The following is a 22,799-nucleotide window of genomic DNA, read 5'->3' as shown; positions in this document are numbered from 1 at the left end:
GGTGTTCTGCAAGGGGCGAAGCAGGGTATAGGCGGGCGAAGAAGCGGGAGGCTCCCGTCGGGATCGTCCTCCCGGCCTCCCATGGTGCAGTCGCTCGCTTCTCAAGGGGCTCCGCGCCGTCTGAGCGCCCCGCTGCTTCCCGCGCTCCCTACGCAGAGTAGTAGCTGCTGCTGCCTCTGGCGAGCATGGCTTTGTCTCCGGAGAAAGCCTCGGAACTGAAGCATATCATTCGCCAGCAGTTAAGCAAGGTGAGGGCTGTTCGTGATATAAAGCCAGATCCTATATAACACAGAAGCCCTGTATCAGTGTTTCTCTGTGTTATTTGTGGCCTTTAATGGAACGAAGGGATCGGTAGTTAAGTTCTGGAGAGTAGTGCTGGTGCTGCAAACCTGAGGCACGTAGCGGTAATTATTTTCTTTTGCCTGTTTTTTAATGGTGAAAAGACTTTGTTTAGTGAGACATGCCTAAACATAGACTTGATTTCTTGACTGAAACAACGGTTAGATAAACTGGAAATGATTTTCTTCTAGGTTGTTTAACTGTTGACTGTAACAAAGAACAGCCTCCTTAAAAGGATAATATTTTGAGGAACTGTTTCTGTCTGGAAGGTACCCTCTTAGTCTTAAGCATACTTTTTTCCCAGGAGGCTGAAACTTATTAAATGAACTAAAAGCAAGTCCCATTGGAAGAGATTTAAGAAACATCTTCAACATTTAAGGAACGTTTCTAAGGAAGCATAAGAAACAATTCTGTAACTGATGCTCTTGTCAAGCGTTTTGCAAATAATATTTCAGGCATCCTATAAAAAGTATTTTTGCCATTCAGTTGTGATTTTATGTTTATTTCTAGAATCAAGTACTGTGTGTGTTTGTATTGATTTTTTACTTTTCATACTTGAAAATCAAACTATCAAGGCAAAAGAAGCTAGACAGGTACTTGATTGGAACACTACTATAATTGTAGGTCATTTAGAAACTATAGTGGTAAACATCTATTTCTAATTGCAAACAGATACATTTATGTCTTGCTGATTTCTGCTGTATTGTAGGTGTACTATTGTGAATAGTGTGTTTAAAGCATCTCACTTTTACTGAGCTGGAAGCTATAACTTCAAAATTGTTGTTTAAGAGTTCAGCTGAGCAGCCCATGAGAGTTCTGCCTACTTCCCTCATTAGTCTTTAGCTATGTGGCAGAGAAAGAATCACTGTCCATGCTGCTATTACCAGTACAGGGACCAAGAGGCTTTAACCTTCAGAAATCCTAATTCAGACAAGATTGCTTCTTGGAGGTTTCAAGATCATGGGTTGGGGAGGCAGTGTGAATACAAGGAGTAGGGTTGAGTATAGGAGAGAATTATGCATGGGGAAGAATGAATGAGTGAGTGAGTGAGAGAGAGAGAGAGAGAGAGAGAGAGAGAGAGAGAGAGAAGGCAGAAAAATGTATGCTTTGCTCTGGGTCTATACATTCTTAGCTTTGACAGTGTGTGTTCCCAACCACTTGCTCACATGGGGGAGTGCAGCCTTCAGCAGCACCAAATTGCTCACCCCTGCTTAAAGTGTTTGAAGTGATGACTGGGATCCTATAAAAGAAGGGCGACTTCTTTTATATTTTTTATTTATTTTATATTGTTAATTTTAATTTTTATTGTTATTTTTGTATTTTATTGTATTTTATTGTGTTTGTAAGCCGCCCCGAGGCTTCGGCAAGGGGCAGCATAGAAATGTTCTAATAATAATAATAATATATTATTGGCAGTATAGTCTTGTGTGATGTCATTTGGAAGTAATGCCAGCTGATTGCAATGAAATGTATTTCCAGCAAGTCAGTATGTGTAGGACTGAAGCCCAAATGTTATAAAGATAGTTCATTACTGATTCAGGTACATTTTCCATTTAAGGCATGTTATGCTTTTACTGAGGGTATGTTCATAAGGGTATTAAAAATGTTTCTCTTATTTGGAATCTAATTCAAGGTTGGAAGAGATCATTCAAGACATACAAGTATCTCACACTTTAACAAAAACATTTCTATATAGATGGATGTCCACAGTAGGATCCGAGAAGTTCTTTCTGAGACTATACGTGAAGAACTGGAACCTCAACATAAGCAATTATCTGAAGAAGATCTAATGAAAGCCCTGATGCGTCGAGGAATCATTGATGATGTTATTAAGGAACTTAACTTTGTACCTGTGAGTATAATTTCAAGAAATAGTGATCTGAAATGATGCGAAATACTTACTGACTAGTGTAAGTATACAAAGGCATTTTTATTCATATTACTGTGATGCAAAATTATTTAAAAAGATGTACCTTGTGTTAGATTTCTGTACTAAAATGAATAACAGTGACATCCTAACTTGAAGAGGTACTGACTGGAGAAGATAAGGATGAGGCAGGATTGTTCTACCCTTGATGGAATGCACCCTCTCCTGGTCACCACCTGTAAGACTTCCTCCATAGCTGGGGTGCCAACAGACAGTCCAAAAAAGATGGAAACTTGCATGGCAACGAAACTCAGTTCCAAAAACACACACTCATTGAGCACTAAAGTTATATCTGGCCAAGGCTTTCTCTAAATTCTCTACCATTGAGTTCAATGGGAGGGAAAAAACCAGCTTCCAAATAACCACTCCCGTCTGCTAGGCCCACCTGGGAATGATGGAGTTATTGGTGCAGCATATTCCAGCAACCAACCACAGTGCTGCATTGCCAGTATATAACCCCCAGTTGACCAGTCATGCCGAAGGCAGGCATATCTTTCTGGTCTCAGGATGAGCACACTTTATGCTCTGGTTATGGCATGCTATATGTATGCATATTGCACTACCCAAGGGAGTACTCTGCATTTTGAGATAACCCTTGGCTATTGAGTGATGTGACAATAAATAAATACTACAAGTTTGTATGTTTAAGCTATATACTGTATTTGTTATAGATAAGTATTACCTAAATGGCCATATTTTTCTTTGCAATCTACTCATCCTGTTGTGTCTTAGGGCTTGTGTCATGTGGGCAGGATAGAATGTGTTTTCTTGGGTACAACCCACACCACTTCACTGCATGCATGCACACAGAATAATTTAAAGAGATTCTGATTAGATTAATTTCTTTTAATTATACCTTAATGTAATCCTAGGATATGAATGACAGAGAAATGACTTCAACTCCAAAGCCCTCATCACATTTTGTTGACAGACATCCGGCAGTGTTGAAAAAAAGTATGTTGTATATTATCTTTAGTATTCAACTTGTTGCTTTGAGCTCTTTTATAAATGTTTGGAAATTAAGTAATAAATTCTGTGGGATTAATATAACATTTGTTCTGTGAGGTGTCCTCATCCTACTTTTCTCTCTTGGGTGTTCTTCTGTGAACAATGATGTGGCGTACAGATGTGATGTGTATCCTTAGTGAAGTTGGTTCCAACTGATGATCTTATAATTCATTTGCAATAAATAACTCTTATCACATGTAAACATATTGTGTGTTGCAAGGATTTAATAGGAAAAGACTTATACATGTTTGCAATGAACATGAGGTAAACATTTTAAAGCACAATCATGAATCAGTCCTTTCAAAATATTTTGAAATGGAATTCTTTTCTCCATATGAGACTAGTTACTAGCAGGATGGATACCTGTAAACCTGCAAACTCAGAGGGATATGGGCATGCTGTTGAGGGCAGAAAGAGCCCAGAGGTGAAGGCTACTTTCATACTTCTGCAAAAGACTCAAACCATCAAATTTGGCTAAATCTTTTGTGCCTGCTCACAAGGAGAGGTATTGCCAAAAGTCATCATATACTGGGGGATCCTCAGTCTTCCCCTCCCTGGTACAATGCCTCCCCATAATCTTACAACCAGTGTGGAAAGAATTGTGTCAGCTGCAAGAGTGGAGGGACATTCACCATTAGAGTATATTTCTGAGGTCAGAGCTGATATTCCTACTCCTCCTATGGCCACCCAGACAGCATCTAGCAGCTAGGCTTTGCCCTAAATTAATTTGCTTCAGACTCTTTGTAACTCTTTCCTATTTATTGCTACACTTTGCAGCAAATATAAATCCAACACGAAGGTATCTTTACCTTCAGGTTTTGGGTGGAAAAGCTTTTCTGGAACATCTGCAGGAACCAGAGGCTTTACCTGGTCAAATTTGTTCTACCTTTACACTCTGCTTATATTTTCGAAACCAACGTTTCCGCTCTAAACCTGTTCCCTGTGCTTGTGAACCAGATTTCAGTGATGGCTTTCTACTTGAAGTATATAAAGATACTTTAGGTAAGTATATAGATACCTTAGGTAAGAATGTTAATGGTAAAAGCGAGTATCAAATTGGTATTTAGGAATGTTCAAAACACAGTTGTTTTGTACTTTTGATAGTATGTCTGCCAAAACTGCAATGTAGTGGATTCTCATTACTATGCAAGCTCCACCTGCTGTCACAATTCACCAGTTTTCCTTTGTTGTCAGTTACTTCACAAATGTGCAACACTTGGCTTAGAGGGAAATGATGCCAAAATTTTGTGTGCGGGAGTTCAAAACTTCCTGAGGCTTGCAACATGACAAGACACCTGACAGATCTGAGAGTCTCTTTTTTTTCCTCTTACTGTGATGGAAACACATGGATTCTATACCCTCACCTTATAATGCTAAGTCTAGTATTTTATAGACTTCATCTTTGTTTATAGCTCTTTTATCTTTAAAATGGATTAAAAACAATATTTTCTGCACCCATGTTTTAGCTGTCGCCTAACTCTGATGCCGAATCTGCAGATACTTAAACATTTAGCAGGTGGCTGTATATATGCAGAAATCTGTATGGATCCTTTGTGCTCGGCTGCAGAAGCAACAGCTGAGTGAAAGGCTCAGAAAGAATGAGGATACTTCTGTATGCAAGGCTTCTACCACTATTAGTTGGAGTTCTTTGTGCATTGATTCCATCTTTTTTGTCTTAATGGGTTTTCTGAAGGAAAAGAAAAAAATTGAAATAGTGAGAAAGTACAGGAAGAATTCATATTAAAGAAAAGGTTGTCAGAATCTCCTTTAATGTTTTGTGAATGAGACATGGTAATGGTGCTTTAAAAGCTTTGTCTGGCATCTTGAAACTGCAACCTGATACTCACTTTGAAGCAAGCCACACAACTCAATAAGACTTAATTCTAAGTAGTCATGTATAGGATTTTGCAGCAAGTTTTTCAAGTGGACTTATTTTCACTATGTTTGAAAAATGCTGTCCAAAGTAAATATTTATAGCTGAACAGGAGTTCATTCAGTAGTTCAATTATCTGAAAGACCATAATCTGAAATTCACACATGCAGGATGTGCTGCTAGAAACTTTATGGAGAACCATCCAAAGATATCTGGCTTCTCAGCTTGTTCTAAGACCTTGCAGCCTACTAACAGATGCTGCTGCAGCATCCTGAATCTCATTGCAGTTGCTATCCACAAGGAAATGTCTGTAGCAAAGCACCCCCTTTTCCCCCCCATGAAGCACAACCTTTGGAAGTAGTGATTCTGAGTGCAGGAAAGACAAGAATGAATGCAGTGACTGACCCTTCTGCTCTGTTGTTTCTGTTCCAAATTACTACTCTACAAAGGTGCTTTTTCTGAACATTTGCTAGTTCTGATCAGTTGGCATTGTTGTTTCAATGTGTCATGGTAATTCCCTTTTTCATAATAAGCAACTGTGAACACTCTTTAGGATCTATAATACAATCTCTACATATGTGTAATGACAATATGCTTCCAAAATGTTTTTAACTGGAATTTCTTTCTCATTTTTGATGTATCATCAGGTGACGGAAGTAAAATGGTGGATGCAACTACTATGTTATCAATATGTGATCCTGTACATATTGTGTTGATCAAAACAGATACATCTGGTGAGATCACATTAGTAGCATCCTATTTTTTAGAGTGGCGGTCTGTCCTTAGTGCAGAGAACAGGATAACAAATGTTGCTGTTGAACTTCTGGGTGTAGGTAAGTTTAAAAACTATTTTTAATAGAAGAAAAAAAGATGATGGTTCAAAAAAGAGATGGAAACCATAAACATGAACATTTCCTTTATGGAAGTAGATTCCCAAAGCATTTTGTTTATAAACTTTGCTCATGCAAATGGGAACAGAATTACACCCGAGAATAATTTTTAAAATTCTCCCTTGTTCTTTCTTTCAAATCTACAGTCTTCATAATAAAGGAACCTTCACTCTTGACTTGTGGAGTATCTCTTTCTGTCTCCCTCCCCACCCCCTTTCATTAATTTCTAGTAGTTCACATATTGACCCAATACAGTTTAAACTGTTGCTTGATAAAGTGGGTTACAGGCTATAAAGGAAGATTATATGGATTAAATCAAGTGTTACCCAATCAGACTTTCACTTGGGCAACATGAGTTCCTCTTGCTGTTATCCTACTGACATATGCTCCATATCTACTCCAGAGGATTCCCCTACCTCTGAAACAGATGGGGGCACAGGGCCTTGTAGGGGAGAGGGCAAATCCATTTTACTATTTCTATTTCACTGGCTTATGGCCAGCACTGGAGAATATCCTTTGTCTCCTAAACTTGGTTATATATAAGTAATATATAGACATAATCTTCTGTGGGTTTGTCGAATACCTGATCTATTGAAATATCTACTTATTTTCTTATCAAGCCCTATATTTTGGTCCAAAGGTACTGAATCAAAGGTTTCTGTTGGAGTACTTAACATCAAACTTGAAATGTACCCAAAACTAAATAAGCCACTTTCTCAGGATATAGTTAATACACAAGTAAGTCCTAATTTCCATATGTACTTTATGTGTTATGTTAAATATCATTAGTAGTATTACAGTTTAGACTGAATATCACTCTAAACAGTAGGACATGAAATACCACCATTTGCCCAAATTATTCAAGACTGATGACATGTTACATGGAATATGAAACCTGTAATAAGGTATTTCTGTGGTTCATGCATGGACATGTTTGGTTTGGGGAATGATCAGATCAAACTTCATGCATTCTTGGAATAGAGATTAATTCACATTTTTTCTTCCTAAAATGCCTCCTCCTGTGAGAGTTGGTGTTACTGCATTGTGATTGACCTTATACTGTCCATCAATATTTCTTCACCTCTTTCACAAAAAAGTATGCCGGTTTTCATCTGTATTATCGTACCGTTCATCTCATTTTGTCCCCCATTAATACTGTTTTTAGTCTTGGCTAATAACATCATTTAGATGGGAAGGAACAACACTAAGCCGCTGTTGTTAGTTAATGCACTCCATTCTGAAGGAATACATCTGGGATAATGTGTATCGTTTTGTGGGAAGCAATTGATTTTTAATTGTTCCACTTGTACTTATTCTGACAATCAAGACACAAGAGGGCACTCTTGTCCACACTTGAGTCTACTTACTGTAGGAAATTGCTGAAATTACTTGGTGCCTAAAAGTTATTGTATCAGCAAAGTCTAGAGCAGCTGATACCTTGGCCCCTTGCAGCTGAGTCAGGATACAACTTAACATTGCTGGCTAGGGCTGATGGAAATCTGGGGCAAAACATTTACAGGTCGGGACGGAATGTTGTAGAGCAATAAACTTCATTAAAACAATAATAAAACAGTGCATTAAAACAGTGAGTATGTATATTACTACTGTAGCATCCCTTATTTGCTTGAATAACCTGAGATTATTTCTTCAAGTCTACTTTGTTTCTGTTCTTTTTGGCACCCTGGTGTTGCTATGTAGGAAGAGCTGCTCATATGTTTAGTGAGTAGTAGAGTTTTTACTGACATGTTAGTCAAGATCTACAAGGAGAGGATCGATCTCTTTGTTGGAGAAAGCTGCTGCCATGGTTCTCAGTAATCATGTGAAGAGTAGTCATATAATGTACACAGTGAACTATGATCTGGATGTGTGTTGCAACCTGCCTTGGGACAGTGTTAACCTCCATTATCATTTTCTCTCTTCTAGTGCTCTTGATGGTTACAACATAAGTCACATAGCTTATGTTCAGAGTTCTTGAAATCAATTTGTCTTGATTTTGTAAAAAAAAAAAAAATGTCCCGGGAGATTGCTGCAGGTTGTTGCTTCTGTGCAAGGATTTGGCTTGTACATAGCTGGATATTTTGTTAAGAGGAAAAAAAGAATTCCAGGGCACACAAATTTTAGTCAAAGCCAATGGAACAACAAATTCTGTGCACGGTCTGTACTGGAAAATAAGAACCAGGATCTAAAGAGCGCTTTCTAGGTACACTGAAGCATGCCTGGAACCAGACTAGATAGGCCTTGATCTGTTCTAGCAGGGCCCTTTTCAAATTCCTCTAAGCTTCTGGAATCACAAGTGCAACTTGTTAGGAAGTTGCAGGCCACGGATTCAGAAAGATGACAGTGAACAACACGCACTATTCACTCATCTGAACGTGCTTAGTGACCTGAAGTAACATACTATTAGCAATGCCAGATTGACATGGTACAATGCTCTCTGTTCTCTATTCTTATTTTAGTTGTGGCACATCAAGTTTGTGTGTCATGATGTGAGCATTCTTGTGGCACAACTTTATTCAGGCACAGTTGTGTCTTAGTAATAAAGGAAGCTTTTTCTGTATGATGCAGGTACAGCTTAGCCTCAGTAGATGAAAGTTGAATCAGAAATGCAATAAAACCTGCAACATTGAATATTAAGACTTTGGCGTAGCAGAATTTTTGTGTTTAACCAAGTTTAGCTTAGCAAATACAGTTTGATGGACAATCAGCTAAAAAGTATGACAAATATAGCACCACACATGCTCATTTGTTGCTTTTTAAAAATGCAGTTTACTTTAGAACACCAGAAAACAGCAGAAAAAGAACGTTTATTTCTTGTGTATGCTAAGCAGTGGTGGAGAGAATATCTGCAAATCCGGACTTCTCACAACACAAGACTGGTGAAAATTTTTGCACAGGTTTGTAAATTCCATTTTTAAAATGTTACCATAGATAGAATTTGTGAGTAAGAAGCAACAAGCACAAATATACTGGTTTTCTGTACAACTCCATATTATATTCATTGAAGGGGATTAAAATGTTTAGATCTGTGTCTTGTCAGGCTGTTTGGTTTTAGTTCTACCCTAACTCTTTTCAACACTTTTTCCCTGTTTCCTGTTAATTTATAGAAACTGACCATGATCTCAATATGCACATTTTGAACTGGCTAAGTCCTCAAATCATGACCTCAAAGAGAATTTGAGAATGCTGAGAATAATGCACAGTAGAAATAGAAATAATATGGTTCCTTTTGTATAATAGAATTTGGTAAAATAGAAAATATACTTTGGAAGGGAAGACCTGATTCTGGGGTAAGGGAATGTTAATAACAGTAGTTATTGTGAATGAGTTCAGTATTTTAGAGGTTCTTGGTGGGAAATGTTGGTACTATGTGGAATATTTGATTTTTATTTGTGTTTTGAGTCTTCTATATCCAGGGGTTCTGTAAGTTGTAGTGTAATGAAAACTAGTTTGTTTTCTTAAAAATTTGGGAACTAAAAATGTATTATATCTATGATTTATATGTTATATAATATAAAATATTAGAATGTTTTGATTTTAAATATTAAAGTAACATATTTGTAGAGGGGCAGGCTATACATTTATTTTTCCATGTTTAATAGGACTATATGAAATACCAAAGATTGGTAATTTAAGCAGTAATGAGTTATCTTTAAGTTAAATAATCTTAATGCTGATGTAGCCTTTTTACAAGCTGATCTGATAGTTGCAGATGAACATTTGTTGAGAAAAGATTGGGTTGGGAAGGTTTATAAAGCAGATAATTCAGCACTGTTTAAAGGGATTACTATTTTAATCCATGTGTGACTATATTTTCACTTCAGTGGATGATTGATCCTGCTTGTCACTACTTAATTCAGATTGGAAAATATATTGATAAATAATGATAAAATAATTAATATGTATTGGTCCAATACTGATTTTTCCAGATAGTTTTATTTTTATTTATTTACTTTCTACAGTTGCATACTGTCATTTTCCCTGCAAGAAACCTAAAGTTGTGTTACATAATTCTCCTTCTCTCTGTTTTCTCTGTGCTTATAACCATCCCTGTGAAGTAGGCTAGGCAGAGAGTCAGTGACTGGCCCCAAGTCACATAGTGGGCTTCATTGCTGAGGGGGGACTAGAATGCAGATCTCCTAATGACATTTTAAATGTCTTGCTGGACAGTATGCCTGCTTCCAAGAGGCTGACAGTAGTGAGGTTTACCCTTCAGATGTCGAATGATTCTTGAGAATGTTTTTTATCATGCCCAATTTTTCACTTCCCAATCATAACTGCTTTTGAATAGATTGCTTGGTTTCTATATTTGTGCTACATCAAATATAGAAATATAGTCTCAAACCATGACCCAGTCTGCTTGAAATTGCAGTTTTTAGATTTGCCATGCCCATCCCTCTTTACTGTTTCTCTTCATGATGATGAAGTTTTTAAAAAATCAGAGTTCTGCTAAGTTATTTGAACATTTTAAAATTAATGAGGGTACTAGTGACTCTTGCATCACTGAGTGGGAGGCCAGTAAAGCTTTTATACAAGGCTCTATCCCATAATATTTTTTAAAATGCAACAAATTTCTGAATAGATATATTGATTAAAATATTTACAGTTTACATAATACATCTTATGACCCACTTTGCCATTTTCCCAACTGTACAACTTTATCTGGAGTTGAAGAACATTAAACATGAGTTGAATAATACTCTTCCAGAGCATGTGGAATTAGCATTCCCTCAATGCTCATAAACCCTTGAACACAGAGATTTACAAGTTTTCAGTGCAAAGTAGGAAGATGTCCACCTCTCACTCAGCATTTCAGCTAGATGGTTGATTTTGGCTGTCTAGCTGAAGCACTTCAGAGGAAGAAGCAAAGAGGCTGGTGCACTATCAAGATAACTACATTATCTTGGTGTCCCAGTTTTCTCCCCTCCCTGGAATGCTCCTTTTACTCTTCCTCTCAGGGTCATTTCACAATCTCAGGGGGCAGCCCATATGGTTCTTCCCATGCTGGCTGTGGAGGAGACTAGGCACGGATTCTCCTATCTGAGGTGGGAGCTCTGTTCTGACCTTAGCTCTGGGAACCTGAAATTATCTATGACCTACTAGACTCTGTCAAGTGGTCATAGGATTGCTGTCTCCATTTGTTTATGACAAGCAGATTGTAAATGTTCCAGTAAGATTCTAGGACATTGTCTTAAACAGCAAAAATATTGAAATGTATTTCAGCTATTAAAGGGAAGGATTTATTTATTCAATTTATATGCTGCCCCACTAGCCATAAGCTCTCTGCGTGGCTTACAACATATTAAAATCCAACAACATAAAATAATACAAGCACAATATAAGGTTCAACTAGAAAGACCAATAATAATAAAAATAAAATCTGTGAATAAATTAACAAAGTTAGATAAAAACAAAATTGGAAAAATAGAATTAATAAATACTAAATTTTTAACCCCCAAGAATAGAACACAAATCAAACCACTCCCTCAGATAACCTGGCCCCAAACAGTTTAGGGCTTTATATGTTATTGTGAGCATTTTGAATTGGGCCTGAATGGCAACTGGCAACCAATGTAACTTGCATGATAGGCTCGCATGTGCTGGCTCTAGTCAGCAGGAGTGCTGTCCAATTTTGGACAAGTTGCAAGATCCAGACCGTTTTCAGAGGCAGCCCCATGTAGAGCACATTACAGTAATCCAAGCAGGAGGTTACTGGAACATGGATAACTGTGGCAAGGCTTCATTTGTCCAAGTAGGGGGCTACTGATGAATCAGCCAGACCTGATGAAAAACACTCCTGGAAACCAAGTCCACCTGGGCTACAAGTGACAATTTGGGATCCAGGAATATTCCAAGGTTGCAAACCATATCCTTTGGGAGAGCACAACCCTGTCCAGAATAGATCAAAAATTCCCCAGTTGAACAGATGGATTCCCCACCAACAGTACCTCTGTCTTACCTAGATTGAGCTTCAGCTTATTGGCCAACATCCAGCCCATTTCTGAGCTCAGATATTGGTTCAGAACTGTCACTGATTTACCTGGAGATGATGAAAACCAGAGGTAGAGCTGAATGTCATCAGTGTACTTCAGCCCAAACCTCTGGATGATTTCCCCCAGCAGTTTCATGTAGATGGTAAAAAGCATGGGGGATAAAATAGAGCCCCGCAGAAATACACAGCAAAGGCCATTGCACAGAGGATTAGTCTGGAGACAGCCAGGTAGGAGTAGAACCACAACAAAGCGTGCCCCCAACTCCCAACCTGGCCAACCTCTCCAGAAGGATACTATGGTTGATGGTATTGAAAGCCACTGAGAGGTCCAGGAGAATCAACAGGGTTGTGCTCTTCCTGTCTCTCACTTGGCTAAGGTCATCCCACAGGGCACCCAAGGCAGCTTCTATTCCGAAACCAGGCCTAAAGCCCAAATGAAATGGGTCTAGATAATCGGTTTTCTCCAGCAGAACCTTGAGCTGCCCGGCCACAACCTGCTTGATCACCTTGCCCATAAAAGGAATGTTGGCAATTGGTCAGACGTTATTCACATTGGCTGGGTCCAGGATAGCTTTCTTAAGGAATGGTGCAATAACCACTGTTTTTAAAAGCAGAAGGCACCACTCCTCCTCTAAAACAGGCAGTGATTCTTTGTTTGGAATCACTGGGTTGTGCTAATACAGTGCTCTTTGTGTATTATAGTTTAGAATTTAAAATTAATCTTTATGCTGATGGTCTTTTATTATTTAACCTGAAATTCCAGGTATATAATTCAGCTCTGATGCAATGGATTAATATTTTGGACAATTTATCTGGTTATTAAATTAATCAAAATCTGAATTGATGCTTACTGGGAATACTGTATCACATAGTGTAGCCAACTGGGAATTCCAGTAGTGCCAAGATGTTATTAGGATGCGATCCAGTTGAGATGTCTGAGAGCCTCTGAAGTGAGAAGCATATGGGCATCCTATGTAGAATGGGAGGAGGAGTGGAGGCAATCTTTGCTTCCTACTCCTCCCATTCTGCATTTTTGCTAAAGGCTGTTTCCAGCTGGTTAGCTAAGTAACTTTGGAGTGGGAGGGAAGGAAGACAAAGAATGCATCACAACCTGGCTTTTGCAGTCTCCTCCTATTTTTGCCTACTGAACTCTCTTTTTAGCCCCTTTCCTAGGTCAAGTTCCCAACCTCAGAGAAGCAATTAGTGTAGTTCTTCCTGTTCCAACTACAAAAGCAGGAAGGCCGGGCCGGGGGGCGGGTGATCCAGAGTGAAGATTCTCAGGTCTCAGATCTGTTTCTTTCTGCAGATCTGGGTATTTGAAGTATCCTGTGTCCCCTGATGATGATGATGAAGATTAGGGGCCACAGGATTACTCTGTTATTTGGGAATAGTTATTCCCAGTGACATATTTCAAATAGGCTAAAAGTGAACAGTTGTAAACTGAATACCTTACTTTGGATTGTTTATGTTACATAGGGGAGTTCTTTTTCAAATATTTTCAAAAATACAATGTTTCATTTTGTCGTTTTTGAGTTCTGTCCTACCATAAAATCCTTAAAAAGGATATAACTTCTAAGTAAAGAAGGTAGTTTGACTTGCTTTATATTATCAGGCCTATTTGTTGACCTGTACTGAATTGTGCCCTCCTTCTGCCCCACAATAGATCTGATTTTCCACCTTTGCCTGTTTTGAAATCTTCTTGTCTTGATCCTGGTTCTAAATTGATGGTAGTAGGTTCTTGGCACATAAAAACGAATAAGAGCTCCTCCCACAGCTATGGATTTTAGGCATCTGTGGAATACAGTGTCACTTACAGTTTGATCTATTTCCCAGATCCTAAATCTGGGGAAATCCAGATTTATAAATGGTACGATAACATTTTTGTTACAAGTTGTTTTTTTTTAACCTTGAATCATCTAGTGGGTGCCAATTATAAGTTTTTGACAAGTTGTGCCAAATACAACTTGTCTGCTATAGTTGAATGGCAATGCATGCATTGCGGCATTTGTTAAAATCTAGATTTGGCCCTGCTGCTTTTACAACTTGAGAGTCTCCTTCCTTATTGAAAGCACTTATTGAGCCTGTTACGTTATAATGACTCCACATATCTAAAGTATCTATGGATCTCAGATTATATCTTAGAGAGTGTGATGCTAATGGATGGTCTTCAAACATATCTAATAAAGAAAGAAAGAAACCTTATTCAGCAAAAACGTTTGGTCCATGTCTCTTGGATGCAGCATCATCAGTTTAATAAAGATTTGCCTAAGTTGGCTAATTTCTGGAGCTGTTAAACAGCTAGGGGCTCTTTTAATTTCATTTTGGCAATGCCCAATAGTTTCTCCTTTGTGAGGTTATAGTATGAATAAATTTTGTATTGGAATACTCATTAATATTTACTGATACACATGTCCTCATAAATTACCTTCCTGCTTCTTTGAAATTAACACAGGGTCAGTATAAATGGATTGCCCAAGCCCTTTTGGACAGCTATAAGATGATATTACAATATTGATATTACAATATTGTATAAATGCTTACTGCTTATAAAAAGATTGAACACCTTACAACACCTTCAGCATTTAAGCAGGATGTTTATAGATGGCATTTGCAAATTAATACTTCTTTGGAAGTGCTTTTATAAAATCTTATACAATTCTTAGCTTTTTCATATATATTATATGCACATACAGCATATGCATGCATTTGTATTGAAACTGATGTATTCAAGTCTATTCAGATAATTTTTTTTTTTGAATTCTTCAACTTTGACAATAAAGTTAATTTTGATACACAAAAAATAAAGCTAGAATGTGTGATATTTCAGTGAAAAATAATTGGGCATGAGCAGGGCTTTGAACAAGGTGACAGCTCTTGCCTTTAGATCTTTTAAGACAAACAAAACATTCCTTGCTATTTTTCTTAGCAGTTACAGTGATATGGAGCTAAGTAGGGCACTGTAATCTATTGTCACTGCCTTCTGAAAGGACAGTTTTTGGCATTTAGCTTTAAAGTCCTATGGAATACGACTGTGAGTATAAAAACTGATATTGTTCAAACTGTTGTAGATTTGCACATCATGAAGTTTCTTGCTTTTTCAGTGCTAGCATGAATTTTAAAAGATTCCAGAGGAGCTATGGTAGAGAAACCCGCTTCTGATACAGATAACTGCTGCAACAACAGAATTTAAAAAATGTTGCTTTCTGTTAGTTTGTTTAACTTAGTCTGCATATGTATTTCATATTCAGGATGAAAATGGAATAAACAGACCAGTTTGCTCATATGTAAGGCCACTTCGTGCAGGCCGGCTTCTGGACACACCCAGGCAAGCTGCAAGATTTGTCAGTGTGCTTGGTTATGAAAGAGCCCCTGTCATTGGTGGAGGAAACAGTAAACAAGAACAGTGGTGTACCCTTTTAGCATTTCTGTGTCGAAACAAGGTATTAGCTTACTAAGACATGTTATTACTTAGAAGAATATGTTAACTGGCATTCAGATTGGTTTAAAGTGATTTTAAAAGAATTGGCTTCTATCCAGAAATCATGCATTTCAACACGTATAAAGGGCAATTGATCCAACGACCACTGTTTGAAAGTCTTTTATGCAGCTTGTTTAAACTATAGATTGTACTTTTCAAAGTGTTGCTCAAGTAGATTCTAATTAACACAAGCATTCTCTAATAGTAAAAGGTAAGAACAGGAATAAGTTCTAGTATACAGTGGTCTACAGAAGTCCTAGTGTATAAAGCTGTGATCCGTTTGCCTTCTAAGAGATAACTCCTACAATTACAGATCTCCAGAATTCTCAAATAGCACATTCCAACTATATATTCAATAATGTTTATATTATTTGGTAAGATTTGGGTTATGAACTTAAAGCATCTAGTCCTTGTGCTTTTTTTAAAAATCTATGAATTGGGGGTTGTTGCCATTACTGACTAAATTTTATTAGATGCCATGAATTTTAAATGAGATACCTTACTTTTTGCTGTCTGAATTTATGTTATATATTTAATGTATCCCCTGTTCAGGGTGACTGTGAAGATCATGCTAATCTTTTGTGCAGTCTTCTACTGGGATTTGGGCTGGACGCTTTTGTGTGTGTAGGAACAAAAGCTAAAGGTGTTCCTCACACATGGGTAATGACTTGTGGAATTGATGGAATAATCACTTTCTGGGAGAGTTTAACAGGGCATAGGTAAGTAAACAGATTTTACAATAAAATTTAGCAAATTCAAAGCAGACTCATAGTGTGAATTCACATTACATACCAAAATACTATTAACCCTTCTTAATTTCTAATTAAAGAATATACAATTATGTATTTTTGCTTTATTTAGCATGATTTATCTTTAAATATTAATTTCAGGAGTTATGGTTGCCTAAATAAGTGAGAAACCTGTAACCTTTCAGATGTTGTTGGACTGCAACCCTCATCAGCTGCATCCAGTATAGCCAATGGTCAGAGAGTTGCCATCCACCAATATCTAAAGGGCCACATATGTGGTATAAGATGTGACTGTCAGTCTGAATGAAGGATTCCACTAAAATGGCAAGTATGGTGCAACCTTGTCAATATTTTGTACTCGGTGAGCAAGTGCTTGGCAACATCCTAACAACACTCAAAGGATTTACAGAAACCAATTACAGTTTATTTTCCCAAGGTTACTAGTCCAACTCATCACAGGTGTTCCCAGTAGTCAGATCTCTACCATTTGTACATTGACAGCAGCAGTCATGGGCAATTATGTCACAATTGCAAGACTGTTAATCCATTCCTTCTTCAGAATATGATGAGGGAGTGTTGCAGAAAAGAGAGTGGATGTTTTCATACATAATGCTAAACTATACCACATAGTAGCCACACGACATTCTTACCTTGTTTACAGGGTTCAGATGGGCATTGATTTCTATGCATGTCTGCTTTCCATGCTTTTCCGTCTTCCTTCCAAATGGTGACACATATCCCATCAGCTGTGGAGGAGGGTAGGGAACAGTAGAACTGGCTGAGCATCCCAAGGATTGCTGGGGACAAGAGGGAAGCAGAGGAGACGACAGAGCAGGAGACATGGGCTCTTTGGAAAACTCCCTGTTGGCTATGTCTTGTCGATGTGCTCTTTGCAAGGAGAGCAGCTTTCCTGGGAGGAAACCAGGGCTTCTCTGTCTTGTGCAAATGCACTGCTGCAGTACAGTGACCAGAGAGGAGTGCTAGGTATGGCCAGCCCCCATGGCCGCTGCTGCTGGAGGTGGCACAGTGCCCTGTTGCTGGAGAAATCTTATCACCGTGGCTGGCCGCTTATAGGGATGAAAAGGAGAGCAGAGCAGCTAATCATGCTGCTGCCACTTGCCAGGCAGAGTTGGACAGCAACAAATGCAGGCAGAAGTGTCAGCTGCAGCTGCTTTTACTGCCAAACTCTATGGCAGAAACATGGAAACAGCATGGAAACATTGTCATGCGGGTACAGACTGCAAAATAAGCTGTGGTGAAGCATGGAAACTATAACAAGCCGTTGTTTCTCCATGTGGTTTCATGGCAACCAAATGTATTGTGCTTCACCCGATGTTGGTTCAGACATAACTAAAAGTCACACCCATGTGATTTCCACTGTGGTTTGTTGTTATGTGTGAACCCACCCAATAAAAGTACCTCCTTTTCTGACACTGTCAACTTGGCAAATAGCTCAATAAGGAGTATTACAGTAATAAAAGCTATGTAGCACATACAAAACCTGTATCGTTCTCTCAACCTTTACTCTCTTCTGCAATCAATACAATGCTCCATTGTCATTTTTAGGGAAAGTTAAACAATTTGTTTTGAAACAGCAAATATGTTGCTTTGGAATGAAAATGTATTGTGGCATAAGGACCACATCAGTGAAGACAAAATGTTTAAATCCTGCCCTGTTGCAGTATTACATTATAGTGAGAATTAACTCAAATGTTGTTCTTGGTCATGTGCATTTAACTAGTAGGCTTGGGTGTGTGAGATTCATGCTTTCAGAGGGCGTGGGAATGTGCATTCCTGAGGCTCATCCTCAGCTTCTTAAATATAGTTGAGCAGTCAGCAGCATTTGTGCCATTCCAATGTCAGTGTAGAGTAAAAAGTATATAGGAGGTGTTTATTTTTTGGCCTTAATTTAAACTAAAATGTTAAGTCATTTCCTAAAACAGTTTGTTAACTTTCAGGTATATCCATAATCCTGTTAAACTTGATGACCCTCCAGTTGTTGAACAGCCCAAGCCATTGTATCCTTACCGAACAATTGGATGTGTCTTCAATCATCAAAAGTTTTTTGCAAACTGCCAGCCTTCTGATGCAGTAGAAGTCTGTGTCTTTGACTTGCATGATGAATCCAGATGGAAACCGATGAGTGGAGAAGCAATCAAATCTGTGTGTTCTCCAGGGGCCACAACAGTGCTCCCACCTTTTCCTCCTCTCTGTGCTTCCACAATAGATGCTGCAGCAGCAAGCAATGACTTAGAGCTGCAGCTTAGAATATTAGTGATGGAACACAGGAAGGTACATGGCACTGTATGTTTGTGTGCAAGTTGAGACTTGTTTATATATTTAAAGAGTTTCAAGTTGTCAAAAAGTTACTCTAAAGACGTGGTAAGCTACATACATCCTTCTTTTGATCTCCAGGATATTCTAACTAGAATGTTTAAAGCTGGCCTGTGTGTTGTCAGGACTTACAGCACCCAGAGCAAATGCAGAACCACTATCTACACCTCAGTTACCGCTAGTACTGAAAGCAACTTTTTTCCTGCTTAGCTTTCAGTCGTCCCTTTTACTGTTTATATTAAGACATAGCATAGATTTATTTGAAGTTTGGTTCCCATTCATTCTTTTCAGAATTTGTATGCTATGTATCTAGCCTTGGTCATCCACAAGTGTATTTGTTTCTTCTGTCCCCAAAGTGATTGTATAGAGTTGAATGATGTCTGGAAAAGATTTTTTTTTTTTTTTTTTGCGGGGGTGGGGGGCAGTTGCAAGGGAGAAGAAAGCATAGGGCACTTTCATGAAACTTGATTTAAGATTTTATCTGAATTTATCCTAAGCATTTTTTGTGGCTTTCGGACTATGCCTGTCTTTGTTGTCTGCCTTTAATTTTTCTACTAAGACTTTTTAAGATATTAGTTCTAGTATTTATGTGAATTACCCTCTTTGAAATCTTCAAGTTCTATCCACGCTTTCTAATATTTAAAATTGTATGAATAAAAGAAGTGTTGGATGCACAGTAGGTTGGATTCAAACTATATTAGATTATCATGTTACAGCATGTTGATTAACTAGGTCAGTTTGATGGAATTTATCAAGTAATTTTCTTGTGTTGCTAAGAGTAAATCAGATTCATAGTTAATTCCTTTAGTGTTTAATACTAACAACTAGGATAAATTCTAATCAACAACTCTGCACAGGAATATAACAGGGAGAGATCCCCATGAATGACCATAGCTCCAGCTAATTGATGTTAATGGAAAATGCTCAGTCGAATATTCAAGAGCCACAAGACTGAATTTGGAGAATGAGGGTCAGGGAGGAACATCTAAACACTACCTTTTCCCTACAAATCAATGAAGTATACATCTGAAAATGTTCACAATATTATGTTCGATTGCCCTCTAGTCATCAGAAACTTCCCGGTGCACTTAAATGTATTCCCATCATTCTAAATAATCTCAACCATGAGAATTTGAATAACAAAAAACCTCTCGGTGTTAGCATAAGCTACATTTGGCATAGCACCAGTAGTGCTTGCTGTATGATGGGTTTCCTGAGAGACCCATCATGGTAGCAACTGCTATTGGTATTGTGTCAGAGATAACTTACAGTAGCACAATGTAATTTATGTTAGATTATTGCTGAATAGGACTGCCCATCTTCACTGTATATAATAAAGGAAAGCATATTATTTCCTGAGGAACCACATTCAAAAGCAAGAGATAATCTATTCTGGCTCTTCTTTTTCAAGAAGAGTTTTTTTAGTAAGTCAAATATTCATTATAGTGCCTAGTTGGACACTTACTGTCTTGTAGTGGATGCAAGCAGTACACTGGAAAACCATGAGGTAAAGCAACCCTTGGATTGAAGGTGGGTAACTGTGTCTTTCACATAAACTAGCCCTGCTTATATGAAAAGCTAGCTTTTGGTTAGAAGATTTTAGCAGACTTTGACATTTCAGAGGTGTAATGCTGGTTTGAAATGGTAGAAGCTTATTTGTGTAGCATAAGAATTGTTGTAAACCATCCAGACAGTTCCAGCTATGGAGTGATAATAGAAATGAATAATACGGTTAAAAACAATTTCCCATTGATTTTTTTCCTCATTCCCTCTCTATTCAAGTTATTTTAGGCAATGATATTCTGATATGCTGTAGTGGAAGTTTGATTAAAGATGAAAATTTTGTGATAAATAGAGGTTCCTAATTATCCTCTATTCTCTGTTTATGTGATTCAACATACAGGACCTTGGTCTTGCAACAGTCTGGGACGACCAATTATCTTACCTCTTGTCACCAGCCTTGGCAGCTTATGAACTTGAACGTACCACAAACATTTCTTCAGGAAATGAAGAGTTTCAAGATGCCATCAGGAGAGCAGTACCAGATGGCCATACATTCAAAGGATTTCCTATCCATTTTGTGTACAAAAATGCAAGGAGAGCATTTGCTGCGTGTCTTCGGTAAAACTTATTCTATCTCACCTTTTGAAAAATTGTGTATTATTACATACAACAGAAATATCAGATACAAACATTTGTATGTAATTCTGTGAGGAAAGATTGATAAGATGAATATTAGCAAAACAGAAAAAAGATATTAATGATTTGCAAGAGAAAATAAGTTGGCATAGCAAGTAAGTTGGGCAGGCAGAAATGAAAGAAGTAATTTGATCATTCAGTTACCTTTCCATTAATGTTTGAGACTCCATTTAATACTTCTGATCTGAAGAATAGAATTGTTCGTTTTTATGTGTATAACTGAAGGATGTTGGCTATGCACTCCTTATTGCTTTTGTTTCTAGTTCTATATTTAAATTCATTCCTGGGCTGTTGCTAATTTTTAGGCAATCAGTCAGCTGTCAGTCAATTAGTATGACAAAATGCTCAGTATGGCTTCATTCATATTAATAGCTTGCTAAGTTATTAATTAGCATAGGAAACTTATGGTATGAGGAAATAAATTTAATGGTAGACCATTTTTGCAGTGGCTATCATTATTTTAAAAATAAGTATAACAAGTGTGGCAGCAGTTATTCATGTTTCTGTTTCCTCAAATAGGTCTCCTTTCTGTGAAGAAATAGTGTGCTGTAGAGGGGACCAAGTGCGGTTTGCAGTTCGTGTCAGAGTATTCACATATCCTGAATCAGCATGTGCTGTTTGGATTATGATTGCTTGCAAATACCGTTGTGTACTATAATGAATCATTTGCACTTTTATCTAAAACCTGGTGTGCTTGCGCAACAGTCCTACTGAGGACAGAACAGATACATATAACTGATTAAAGGCTTGGTCCTGAATATATTTACTTAGAAGGAAATGCAATTGATTTTAGTGAAACAGATTTCAAATCTGTTTTGGATGACTGGCTTATAAACTGTAGTGTTGTTTGAGTGGACAGTACTAAAACAATACTCTAGTATATAATGGTAACCTTTGTTAAAGGCTACCTCCTGCAATAATGTTCAGGTTTTGGTTATGTGATTAGCCATAAAGTATCATGACCAAATATATTTTTATAAAGTGAAAATAATTTATTACAAGTAAAATCTATTTTTGTTGTGATAAAAGATACATTCATTAAAATAAAATGCTTCCAGAATTCCTGTCCAATCCTCTGTATTTCATATATTCAGGCTTTTAAAGTAAAGTTGAAAAAAGTACGCCATATTTTTTTAAAATGTTTTAGTTGGAAAAAGCTATAAAATATAAATAACAGTACCCTCCTATGGCCACTAGACAGCACTGAGGTAGTCTTAGGATTTTTTGGATTCCCTATTTTTTGGTTGAAAAATTGTTCAGACCCTCCCACGTCACTCAGTCAATATAAAAATAATTGTGTCAGCTGTTTCTCTGAGGTTATGAGAGCAGCCAAAAAGAGAAGAGAGAGGTGTGTGGGGAGGAGAAGACTGACACGACCAAGATATCCTGGTGATGTCCCAGCCTCCTTTCCTCTTACTCTGAAACACTACCCTGAACAGCTGCAACTACATTCAAGTGCTTTAAAGAATGAGAGCCCTCCACAGGATGCTTATAAACAGCAGAAGGTTATGGACATCCCACAGGATTGTACTCTTAAGAGAGCTGTTTCTGTTCTGCGGAATAACCTAGCTCAGTTAGACTAACTGCTAACTGAGGAACTGGAACGGAGACTATTCTAAAGCAGGCTGTTGCTTGTATTCAATATTACTTTAAAATTACAACAAAGCTGTGAAACCAATTAACACCACCGGCTTGAGTCTGCTTCTTGCAATGGTTTTCTTTTTTCAGTTTTAAAGTCTGGATGTTAGAGCAACATGCATAGTAAACACCCTTTGAGGGTGCATCTTGATAGCTTGTTTTGCCCCATTTCCTTCATTGCAAAACAAATTTCCTTTTTGGAAGTAATATTCTATTATAGGTTGCAAACTCTACTCAAATATTGCATGGCCTGGTTTGTTTGCAGTTTTTTTCTGTTATTAAAAATATATGCATATTGAAGCACTTTCTAGGAGATGACCTCCCAGAGCAACTAAAAATATTAGCATGAATATCAAACCAGTTTTAAGATATATA

The 22,799-nt window shown here is 37.7% G+C and overlaps 1 protein-coding gene across 3 annotated transcripts; it reads left to right on the top strand.

The window, feature by feature from the left end:
* The first annotated feature begins 47 nt into the window (after nt 1-47).
* CEP76 (centrosomal protein 76) lies at nt 48-22,676 on the top strand. 3 transcript variants are annotated; one of them, XM_044426443.1, is made up of 12 exons: nt 49-248; nt 2,036-2,191; nt 3,139-3,220; nt 4,052-4,276; nt 5,795-5,980; nt 6,678-6,775; nt 8,803-8,931; nt 15,275-15,466; nt 16,057-16,223; nt 18,212-18,545; nt 20,491-20,708; nt 21,306-22,676. In XM_044426443.1, exons 1-12 carry the CDS (start codon nt 186-188, stop codon nt 21,442-21,444), a joined length of 1,989 nt encoding a protein of 662 aa, XP_044282378.1. In that variant the 5' UTR covers nt 49-185; the 3' UTR covers nt 21,445-22,676. The 3 variants fall into 3 exon arrangements, with proteins under 3 accessions (XP_044282379.1, XP_044282378.1, XP_044282380.1); XM_044426444.1 differs by lacking the exon at nt 15,275-15,466 and having other exon boundaries at nt 48-248; XM_044426445.1 differs by lacking the exon at nt 4,052-4,276.
* Nucleotides 22,677-22,799: the final 123 nt, after the last annotated feature.

The sequence above is a fragment of the Varanus komodoensis genome, unplaced genomic scaffold (genome assembly GCF_004798865.1).
Source record: "Varanus komodoensis strain SLA01 unplaced genomic scaffold, ASM479886v1 scaffold17, whole genome shotgun sequence".
Classification (NCBI taxonomy): domain Eukaryota; kingdom Metazoa; phylum Chordata; class Lepidosauria; order Squamata; family Varanidae; genus Varanus; species Varanus komodoensis.
The sequence above is the reverse complement of the archived record's forward strand: the minus strand, read 5'-3'. Positions and strand labels throughout refer to the sequence as shown.